A 12,288-nucleotide genomic window follows, 5' to 3' on the forward strand; every position below is an offset into this window, starting at 1 on the left:
CGCTATGGGTCGGAACCGACTCGATGGCACATAACAACAACAACAACAATAGTTCAATAGTTAATTCCTTCAATGTCCAGGAATACCAAACAATATTTGAATTCCTTTGTCTTCATGCTGCTAAAATCTTCAACAATATTCTCTTCTTTTCTCTAAATCCTCTAAATTAGTTGATTCTACATTTTCTGAGTCACTTCAGTTCTTTCTTCCAAATGTTGGATTCCTACAATATTTACAAATTTTACCATTTAATTTAGTAGTGTATATATCCTCATATTGTTGTTATGTGCTGTGGAATCAGTTCCGACTCATAGCGACCCTGTACAGGGTTTCCAAGGCAGTAAATCTTTACGGGAGCAGTAAGCTATAGGAGTTCTGGTAGCGTAGTGGTTAAGAATCAGGCTGTGAACCGCAAGGTCAGCAGTTCGAAATTATCAGCAGTTCCACGGTAGAAAGATGAGGCGTTCTGCTCCCGTAAAGATTTACAGCCTCGGAAACCTTGTACAGGGTTGCTATGGGTTGGAACCGACTCCATAGTACTCAACATGAGGAACACAACATACCCTCATATAAGTAAATGTATTCTACAAAACCATAAAAACCTTTATTAAACAAAAATACCAAAATGAAGCCAGTGTTCTTGAACATATCCTCCATCTGGGTCTCTACACTTCTGAATGCAGTGTTTCCATCTCTCTGACCCTTCCCAAAAGAATTTTGCACTCTTCGATTTATACCAGCTCAAAACAACAGTTTTAGCATCCGTGAGGGACGCAAATAATGTTTCTTTTATTCTTTGAGTTTGGGGAACAAAAGGAAGCACAAAGACGTAAAATCAGGATCCGGTAAGGTTCCCCAATGAAAGTCTTATATGATAGCCCTTGCTACCTTTGAAGAATGTACGTGCATTGTCATGATAGAAAAAAAATCCTCAATAGTATTTTCTAGGCCTTTTTCTTACCAATGCATTTTCAATTATCTTAAAACTTCATAATAAGTTTCCATAATTTTCTTGTGTCCTTTGAGAGCATCTGTCAAAATTATTCCTTTGGAATTCCAAAAGCAGTTAACATAACCTTCTGAGATGACTTTCTGCCTAGAATTGAACTGGCCCAGCAGATCCCCTTAGAAACTACTTCTTTCATTGCATGTTTTCTCTGAATCACATTGGTAAATTTAAAGCTCATCCCTGGTTACAATTCACTTCATAAGCTTCAATCTTGCTTAAAAGACTGATGCAAAAATCAGCTCTTTGAGCTAGCTGATCTTCACATAAGGCGATTTTTTTAGTCCTGGTGTGACAATGGGGGTTAATGTTTTGGACTTCAAAGTAAGTTTGAACAGCAAGATTGACTGTTAAAGCTCACTAGCCACTCCTCGGAAACCCTATGTAAAATCGCTATGGACTGGAACCGACTTGACGGCATTAACCATAACAACAACGAGTGTATTACAGAGGAACTTATCTGTAGCTAGCTATACACTGATCATAGCCCTGTTTAGACATATTTTGTTTGGAATAAATACATGCATGAATGAACTGGAATACTAGCTGTTGTTAAGTGCCATAAAATCAGTTCCAACTCATAGAGACCCTTACATAGGGTTTCTGAGGAACAGCTGGTGGGTTTGAACCACTGACCTTGTAGTTAACAGTCGAGTGCATACCCTACAGCACCACAGCAATACTCTGGAATATTAGTAGCAATATTTTTTTACTTACCCTCACATACTCTTACTATACATTGTTCACTATTGTTTTCTTTATGTTGGTCTTACACTTCCCAACTTGATCATAACTGAGACTGAGCTCATGTTTTTATACCTCTTTGTGTGTCACTCACTGCACTTTGCAGTGTGTTAAAAAAAGAAATAGATGTTTAAAGAAAGTAGGTGCCTAATGAATACTTGCTAACCTAGTGTAGTGGGTTTACACATTGGGTTGCTAACTGCAAGATCAGCAGTTTGAATTCACCAGTTGCTGTGCAGGAGAAAGAAGAAGCTTTCTGTTCCTGTAAAGAAACAGGAAACCATGTACAGAGGCACTATAAGTCAGAAGCAACTCGATGGCAGACAACAGCAGAAGCAACCAGTCACTGTGGTGTCAATTCCAATGCATGGAAACCTCATGTGTTTCAGAGTAGAATTACTCTCTAGGGTCTTCATGGCCATGATTTCAGAAGCAAATCATCAGGCCTGTCTTCTGTGGCACCTTTGGGAGGGGTCAATCTGCCCATCTTTCACTTAGTAGCTGAGCACCTAACCATTTGCACATCCTTGTTGTTGTTAAGTGCCGTTAAGTCAGTTCCAACCCATTGCGACCCTGAACAGGGTTTCTGAGGCTGTAAATCTTTACGGGAGCAGAAAGCCTCATCTTTCTCCCATGGAACAGCTGGTAGTTTCGAACTGCTGACCTTGTGGTTCACAGCCCGATTCGTAACCACTACGCTACCAGAGCTCCTATTTGCACATCCTAGGGTATCCTAATTACTTGCTACATTGGTGGGAATTATTCTGTCCACTGATTCCACAGTACACTTTTTTCAGATCAATAATTACTTCACACATTTGTCAATTAGTTTCCATTGAGTATAATGGCAGTCAAAATAAGAGCTATTAAAAATATAATAACCAAAGTTTAGCAAGCACTTTAAATATAAGGGGCTTCAAAAACTTTATGGAAAAGTTGACCTAAAAGATAATGAAATTTTCCTAAGAACTTTCTGAAGTGTCCTTGTATAAAATGTAGTAACTTTTCATATCCAAAAAGCCAATAAGCAGACTCCTAAGGAGTCTATATTTTCAGTTTTCTCCTAAGGAGAAAATTGAAAATGCTATGGGCTGCCAAAAGAACCAATAGATCTGTTTTGGAAGAAGTGCAGCCAGAGTGCTTCTTGGAGGCCAGGATGGCTAGACTTCGCCTCTCATACTTCGGACATATCGTCAGGAGGGACCAGTCGCTGGAGAAGGATATCATGTTTGGTAAGGTGGAGGGACAGAGAAAGAGAGGAAGACTCCCAACAAGATGGATTGGCTAAATGGCAGTATTAATGGGCTCAAGTGTGGCAACAGTAGTGAGGTTGGCCCAGGATCGGGCAGTGTTTCGTTCTGCGGTGCATAAGGTCGCTATGAGTTGGTACCAACTTGATGGCACCTAACAACAAGGAGTCCCTGAGTGGTGCAAATGGTTAAGCACTCAACAACTAGCCTAAGGTTCAAACTCACCAAAAAGCACTTTGGAAAAAAGGGCTGCCAAACTGATATCAAAACGCAAGAGCCTGGAAAAGCCTATATAGAAGTCCTACTCTAACACACATAGGGTAGCCATGAGTCTGAGTCAATTCAAGGGCAGCTAACAACTAGCATTTAATGCAGATACCTTCGTTCTCTTTTCATTAAATGAGTAGTTACTTTTACTCATTTTGCTATAAATAAATCTTAGATGAAGAAAGGCTATAAAATAAATATTTTACTAAGACTAACACTGGACTACAAAACACAGGTTGATTTGAGTCAACCAACTGCTCTGTGCGAAAAATATAAGGCTTTCTGCTCCCTTAATGATTTACAACCTCAGGAACCCTATACAGTCACTGTGAGTTGGAACTGACTTGATAGCACTTCATAACAAGAACAAATTAACAACTGCAAAGACTAAAATAAAGCTATTCTGTAGTTTTGCTATAATACTAATCTTAAAAAAAAACATGTTATAGCAGAGCCAAGATCTTTGAAAATGAAAAACCAAATAAATCCTTGGACAGGATTCAAGCTAAGACAGTGTTGTACTAAGATGTTTTCTGTTATTAAGTGTTACATGATAAGATAAAAATGCTAAGCACAGATAGAATGTATTAACAATGAGATAGGTAAAAAGGAAATTTTTGTTGTTTGCCATTGATTTACTTCTGACTTACACAGATCCTGCATAAGGTTTCTAAGGAGCAGCTGGTGGGTTTGAACCACTGACGATACAGTTAGCAGTCCAGCGCTTATCCTATAGCTCCATACCAGGACTCCAAAAATGGAAACAAGTACTACTTGTTGTTGTTGTTAAATGCCGTGGAGTCGGTTCCGACCCATAGCGACCTGTACAGGGTTTCTGAGGTTGTAAATCCTTACGGGAGCAGAAAGCCTCATCTTTCTCCCACAGAACAGCTGGTAGTTTCAAACTACTGACCTTGCGGTTCGCAGCCCAATTCGTAACCACTACACTACCAGAGCTCCTTACTACATAATACCACAATGGTGGTGGTGCTATGCCGTGGAGTCAGTTCCAACTCACAGCAACTCTGTACAAGGTTTCCAAGGCTGCAAATCTTTATGGGAGCAGAAAGCCTCATCTTTCTCCTGCAGAGCAGCTGGTAGTTTCGAACTGCTGACCTTGAGGTTAACAATCCAAGTTATAACCACTACGCTACCAGAGCTCCTTACCACAACAGTACTACTGTTTTATTTCTCCTAAAATATTTTCTCCTTCTATAATCCCTAAGTCCTGGTGTGGCGTTGCGAGTTAATATAAAGTCAGTTTGAACTGCAATGTCGGTGGTTCAAGTTCAACCGCTGCTCCTTGGAAACCCTGTACAGGGTCACTATGGGTCAGAATCAAATCGACAGAACCCAACATCAATATACTCCCATAACCCTTGGGTCAATGAACCTAAAGGACGGTGGTTCAAGCTTACCAGCTGCTCCTCAAAAAACCTACATAGGGTCACTATGAGTTGAAACTGACTAGACGGCACTTCAAAACAACAACATGCTCCCATTCACTCTTTTCTCTCTCATATTCTCAAACAATCATACACAAACAGACATAGTTATGTTACCTAAGCATGCAGCAGCACCAACCATGGCATAAAGACCAGGGGTAATACAATCGGCTCCAACTTCACACCACTCCTTAAAGATAAACCAATCATGGTGATAGTATGCAAGCTGTTCCACGGCAATCCCCACAATCCTTCCTGCAATTGCTCCAATGGCCATGCTGGGGATGAATAAGCCTGATGGAACCTGAAAGAATGATAACAGAACTCTTAATGAGGCAGATCCTCCAGTTACAAGCTTGAAACCTATATTCCAGGGATTTGTGCCTAACATGTTTGAACCTTTTCATATTTTATTTATATAGTAAAATCTCAATATAAATAATTATTGTTGTTGGTAGATACCAAAATTTTATTATCTTCATTTCTACTATTCCCTATAGCAGAGAGATAACTCAAGGGATACTTGTCCTTTAAGTTGGAGGTTCCCAAATGTTAGCCCCTATTAAAAAATATTGTTGGTCAACTTAAATAATGAAAGAAAAAAAGGAGGGATAATGAGAAATGTTTTGGGCTTAAACTTTAAAATTTTTTATTGCAAATAGTGAGAGTTTATAGACGAGATCATCAGGTTTACATTCAGCAAATCATACACTTTGTTCCCTCTCAATTATTGCAATCTCCTCCATGCAACAGCAGTTCTCCCACTTCCTCCCTTGTGGTCCCTATTTCCATTCCACTCACCTTCCCATTCCTTATCAGCTTTGTTCTTAGGTAAATGCTGCCCTTCTGATTTTAAGTGATTGACCATTCCATGGTGAGCATACCTTACCAATGTTTTTGTCTCCCTGCAGCATCAATGGGCTCAACCATGGCAACACTAGTGAGGCTGGCCCAGAATTGGGCAGTGTTCCATTCTGCTGTGCGTAAGGTCACTATGAGTTGGTACCGACTTGATGGCACCTAACAACAACAATACACCTATCTGGAGTCCTGGTGTGGCTCTGTGGGTTAATGTACCAGACTGCAAAGTTGTTTGAACTGCAAGGTTGGCAGTTCCTCAGAAACCCTATACAGGATCACTATGGGTCGGAACTGACTTGACAGCACTTAACAACAACAACAGACACCTATTTACTGCTTGGCTAAAATTGGGCTATAAGGGTGGGTTCCTTTCCAGACCTGAATGTCAAGGGTCACACTCAGGTTCCCCTAGTATTTTTCTCAGCAGTCAGCCCAGTCCTTTTTTTTTTCAAGTATATATAATTCTGAGTTTTGTTATCAGAAGTATTTTTATTAAAGAAAATCTAATCAATTTGAAGGACTCCAAGATATATCCTCACTACAAACTTACTAAACAGAAAAATTAGATGTTACTCTTCGTAACACCATTCATCTGTCAGTCTATTGTACTGTGATGACTTGCATGTTGCTACTATGACAAAGATATTTCCTACTAGTAGGATCACCCATGTTACACAGACTACAGCAAGCAATTCAAAACTAAGACTAAGAAAGACTTCTAAAAAATCTTGGCTGGTGAGAACCTTATAAATAGCAGCAGAATCACTTTGATACAATGCCAGATGATGAGTCCCTCAGATTGGAAGGCACTCAAAACAAGACTATATGCAAGAGCTACCTCCTCCTACGAGAATCTATCTTAATGATGTGGATGGAGTAAAGCTTTTGGAAACACCATTTGCTGATGTAGCAGGACTTAAATTTAGAGCAGTTGTAAACATTATTAATCAAAAAGTGGAATATAATTAAGTATAAAGATCAGACTGGAAGCTGCCAAAAATAAAACGGAATGCTTGAAAATAAACATCCTAGGTATTAGTGAGCTGAAATGGACTGATGTTGATCATTTCAAATCAGATAATCGAGTCCTGGTGTGGTGCTATAGGATAAAGCACTGGATCGCAAGGCTAGTTTGAACCACAAGTTGACGATTTGAACTCACCAGCTGCTCCTTGGAAACTCTATAAAGGATAGCTGAGTTGGAACCAACTCGATGACATGTAACAACAACAACAACTATGCTGGGAATGACAAGTTGAAAGAGAACAGTATCACATTCACTGCCAAAAGGAACATTTCAAGATCTATCCTGAAGTACAACACTGTTAGTGATAGAATAATACCCATATTCCTACAAGTAAGACCAGTTAATTTAAGTATTACTCAAATTTATGCACCAACTATTAATGGCAAAGATGAAGAAACTGAAGATTTTTTACTAACTTCTGCAGTCTGAAATAGACCAAACATGGAATCAAGAAGAATTGGTAATTACTGGTGATTAGAATGTGAAAGTTGTAAACAAAGAAGGGTCAACAGTAGGAAAAATATGTTCTTAGTGATAGAAACAATGCAGGAAATTACATGACAAAATTTTTTAAGATCAACAACATAATAATCAGAAACAACATAAATGTGACTAGATATGTGGACCTCACCAAATGGAATATATAAGAATCAAATTGACTACCTCTGTGAAAAAAGAAGATGGAGAAGCTCAATTTCATCAATCAGAATAAGACTAGGGGCCAACTGCTCATATGCAAATTCAAGTTGAAACTGAAGAAAATTAAAACAAGTCCACAAGAGCCAAGGTAGGACCTTGAAAATAACCCACCTGAATTTAGAAACCATCTGAAGAAGAGATGTGATTGACTGAATTAAAAGGACCAAAGACCAGACAAGTTATGGAATGATATCAAAAGGTCATTAAAATGTCAGGAACAGTAGAAAAGACTAAAATGGATTGTCAGAAATGACTCTGAAACTTGAAAGTAGAGCAGTTAAAGTGAATGGAAGAAATAATAAAGTAAAAGAGTTAAACAGAAGGTTTCAAAGGGCAGTTCAAGAAGACAAAGTAAAGTATTGCAATGAAATGTTCAAACACTGGGGCTAGAAAACAATAAGAACTTATTTCTCAAGCTGAAAGAACTGAAGAAAAAATTAAAGCCTCAAGCTACAGCACTGAAGGATTCTATATAGAAGATACTGAACAACACAGGAAGTATCAAAAGAAAATAGAAAGAATAATATCACTACACTAAAAATTAGTCAATGTTCAACCATTTCAAGAAGCAACATATGGTTGAGACACCAAAGATAGTGAAGGAAGAAGTCCAAGCTGCATGGAAGGCACTTGAGAAAACCAGATTTTCAGGAATTGATGGAATACCAACTTAGATGTTTTCAACAACCAGATGCAATGCTGGAAGTGGTCACTAGTCTCTGCCTAAGAAATGTGGAAAATAGCTACTTGTTCAACCAACAGTAAGAGATCTGTATTTGTGCACATTCCAAAGAAAGGTGACACAACAGAGTATAGAAATTGTTAAAACAATATCATCAATATCATACAAAAGCAAAAGTTTTTGGAAGATAATTAAAAATGGTTACAGCAATACATCAACAGGGAATTGCCAGAAATTCAGGTTGGATGCTGAAGAAGATGTCAAATGAGGGATATCAGATGGATCTTGCCTGAATGCAGAAAAATACCAGAAAGACGTTTACCTGTGTTTATTGACCAAGTGGGAGTGTAGTGGTTCCATAAAATAAGCACTGGACTATGAACCACATGGTCCACGGCTAGAGTTCATCAGCTACTCCACAAGTAGAAAGATGATGCTTTCTGCTGCCATGAATCTATAAAGCCTCAGATACCGACAGCACTTAATAGCAACAACACTGACCATTTAAACACATTCAATGATGTGGATAAAACTGCAACAAACAGAATCCCAGAACACTTCATTGTGCTCATGTAGAACCTGTGCATAGACCAAAAGCAGTTATTTGTACAAAACAAGGAGATACTGTATGGTTAAAAATCAGGAAAAGTTTGTATCAGAGTTGTATCTTTCCATCATATTTATTCAATGTGTATGTTGAGCAAATGATCCAACATGCTAAACTGGCACTGTACAATAAGCAATGGCCTGCGAATTACAAGGTTAGTGGTTCAAGCTCACCAGCCACTCTGCAGGAGATAAAAAAGACTTTCTGCTCCAGCAAAGATGTACAGCCTAGAAACTCTATATAGGGTTGCTATGAGTTGGAACTAACTTGAAATACTTAACAACAAAATTATATGAAGAAGAATGTGGCATCAGGATTAGAGGAAGACTTGTTAACCTACAATATGCAGGAGTCATGTTGTGGCATTGTAGGATAAGCACTGGACCACAATATCAGTTTGATCCAAATTATTGGTGGTTCAAAACTCACCAGCCACTCCTTGGAAACCCGATACAGGGTTGCTATGAGTCAGAATCTACTCGATGGTACTTAACAATATGCAGATTACACAACTTTCCTTGCTGAATGTGAAGAGGACCTGAAGCACTTACTGATGAAGATCAAAGACTACATACAGCCTTAAGTATGGATGATACCTCAAAATAAAGAAAATAAAAATTCTCACATATGGAGGCAGGGCTTGATGACGGATAAGGTAGAAGTGCAGTGAAGACCTTCATCCACAATAACACAGAATACCAGGTGAAACAGGTTCAGGGGTAGCTCCAAAACTCTGAACCACATATATAGGAATATTTTAAAAGTTTGAAAGCTTATAGCTAGTAGAACTTGTAGGGGAAGTAAGAAATCTTGTACTTTCGAACCCACGAGGCTAAGCGGCCCAGAGCCGACAACTTGGGTGAGACCAAGCGGCGAAACCAAACGGGGGAGTGAACAGACCCACCACAGACTGACACCTGTGGGAACCTTGAATATAAAGGTATGGGCATTATTTTGTTTTGTTTTTTTGGTATCTGTTCATTGGCCTCTCACTGTCTGCACACCTCCATTCTGGTGACTAGAGGGGATGCCTGAGCAAGTGGACACCCCTTTACCCCCAAAACTGTAGGGATCTACTACGCATGAGCACAGACCTCCTCAAATTTAAGAGGAAGAATCCACACAAAACTAAACGGCAGCACAAAACAGCCACAGCAGGCCCTGAATTGTTTATCACTAGGAAACAGGCCTGAAAGGAGTTTGTGGAGCAGGAGAAAAAGACTAAAAAATGAAACAGGCCAAAAACTAAATCCTGAGTGACACTGTAAAACGGTGACATCTTGATATTTCTCAGGTGGCTTAGAAGGCAAGAAGCTGAAAGAGGATATTAAAGTCATACTCATATTAGCTTAAGAGATTTTTTTTTTTCCCTCTCTCTTCTGCAATTATAGACTACAGTATCCAATCTGGGTTTTTTGCTGTTGCTGTTTTGTTTTTTGGTCCCCTCTTTACTTTTAGGGGGTTATTTCTCTCCCTATATTACCCAATAAGAGACAGCAATTGCTGTCATATAGCCAAGCTACAATCGCACCCTATAACATCCCACAGTTCAGGCAAGAACCAATACCAACTGCCATGCACCAGGAAGACACACAAGACCTGTGACAGTTACTCTGAGTTAAAAAGAAGAGTGAAAACGGAAGCCCATCTCCTAATCACCTCTACCTGGAGGCAATCAGAAAGCATAAAAACTGCTAAACATGCCCAAGAAGCAAAATCAGATGAGCATATCAGCACATATCCAGAAATGCAATAAAGTGACTAAGACAAATGAGCTGGAGGCAGACCTACAATCCATACTGGAAGGAAGGAAGGCCTTGTAAATGCCTGAGAAGGAATCCAGAAAAATGATGATAAAATGTATCAAAACACTTTACAATAAAAAGAGTTGAGAAAAATAACGAATAAGTTAGAAAGTGCTACAGTAGCAATCAAATAAGATAGATACGGCACTGGATATTCAAAACCTACAGAAAGAGGTCCAAATGATTAATAATAGAATATCAGAAATGGACAATACACTGAAAGGGCAAAGGAGTAGAACTGAAGAAATGGAAGTCAGGACTAGTGAGACGGAAGACAAATATCTCAATGCTACTAAGATACAGAGCGAGCAGAAAAAAGAATTTAAAAAAACTGAAGAATGCCTAAGATTCATGTTGGAAAACATGAAGAGGAATAAATTAAGAATTGGCATTCTAGAACAGGAAAAATCACACAGGTTCACAGAGGAGATAGTTGAAAAGCTGCTAGAAAAAAATTTCCCTAATATCCTGAAAAGCGAAAGGTTAAACATTCAAGAAACTCAATGAACCCCAGGAAGGATAGACCCCAAAAGATAATCACCAAGATATTTTAATCAAGCTCTCCAAAATCAAAGATGAGATAATCCTGAAAGCAGCTAGAGAAAAGAGAAGCATTACATACAAAGGCAAGCAACTAAGATTAAGCTTGGATCTCTCAGCAGAAACCATACAGGCAAGAAGTCAATGGGGAAACATATAGAAAACACTAAAAGAAAAAAACCAGACCACCAAGAATCCTTTATCTACCAAAATTGTCAATCAAATACAACAGTGTAATCAAAATATTCCAGGATGAACAGAGACTAAGGGATTTTGCCAAAGCCAACCCTGCACTACAAAACACCCTAAAGGGAGTTAGTTCTGTGGACTGGGAACCAACAAGAACAGACAGCAGCCAAAGACTGATATGTGTGGCAACACAACCCAAAACTCAATCGACAAATGAAAGAGAACAGAACAAAACTATAAGAACAAATTCAGAGGATCTAGAAGGTCAGTCTATGATCAAAACAATCACAATATGTAAGAGGTAAACACGCAGGAACAGAGATCCAGATGTGAGAAGGTCAGGTATATTACAGTATAAATAGACTGTACTAAATGGAGGGAAAAGGTAATGGAATATAAGGTAACCTCAAAGAAAATTAACACTTCACAACATACCAAGAAAATGAAAATCCAAGAAGAACTTGGAAACATTAAAACTATGAGGAAACTGACAAGAAAGAACACAAAAAACAAGAACCAGCACAGGAAGACATGCAGAACAAAGAAAGCAACAGCACCACAAAAAACAACAACAAAAAAAACATACTGGCAGCAATTAATTTCATACATATCGATAATTACATTGAATGTAAATGGATTAAATGCACCACTTACGCACTTAAGAGATGGAGGGTGGCAGAATGGATAAGAAAACAAGATCCTTCAATATGCTGTCTGCAAAAGATACACCTACAGACTGATACAAAAATACATGAAAAGTCAAAGGATGGAAAAAATATACACCAAGCTAACTGTGATAAAAAATGAACAGGAGTGGCAGTACTAATCTCTGATAAAGTAAACTTGAAGGCATAATAGATAAAGATGGACATTATCTCATGATTAAAAGGACAAAAGAACAAGATAACATAGCCATAATAAATATCTATGCTCCCAATGAAAGAGCTCCAAATATATAAAGCAAACTCTAAGACAGTTGAAGAAAGAAATATATGAATCTACAATCATCATGGGCGATTTTAATACACTGCTTTCAAAAACAGATACACCTACACCTATGGAAGCAGTGGCTCAAAAGAGGGAACAAGTCCTTACAGCAAGAATCATTCCCACCCCCTCCACACACAGAGTAGACAGGGATGGGCAACTTGGACATTGGCTACCCA

At 38.6% G+C, this 12,288-nt stretch overlaps 1 protein-coding gene across 5 annotated transcripts in view; it reads right to left on the minus strand.

Annotated features, from left to right (window-relative positions):
• Positions 1–12,288, minus strand: part of LOC102840464 (H(+)/Cl(-) exchange transporter 3-like) — a 145,214-nt gene that overhangs the window by 15,024 nt on the left and 117,902 nt on the right. For all 5 annotated transcript variants that reach the window (XM_006864531.1, XM_006864533.1, XM_006864529.1 and 2 more), the window contains one exon: positions 4,830–5,016. In XM_006864531.1, coding sequence (XP_006864593.1) covers positions 4,830–5,016 — 187 coding nt within the window. The remainder of the gene's footprint in view (positions 1–4,829; positions 5,017–12,288) is intronic.

This window comes from Chrysochloris asiatica, unplaced genomic scaffold (assembly GCF_000296735.1).
Source record: "Chrysochloris asiatica unplaced genomic scaffold, ChrAsi1.0 scaffold00066, whole genome shotgun sequence".
Lineage (NCBI taxonomy): Eukaryota > Metazoa > Chordata > Mammalia > Afrosoricida > Chrysochloridae > Chrysochloris > Chrysochloris asiatica.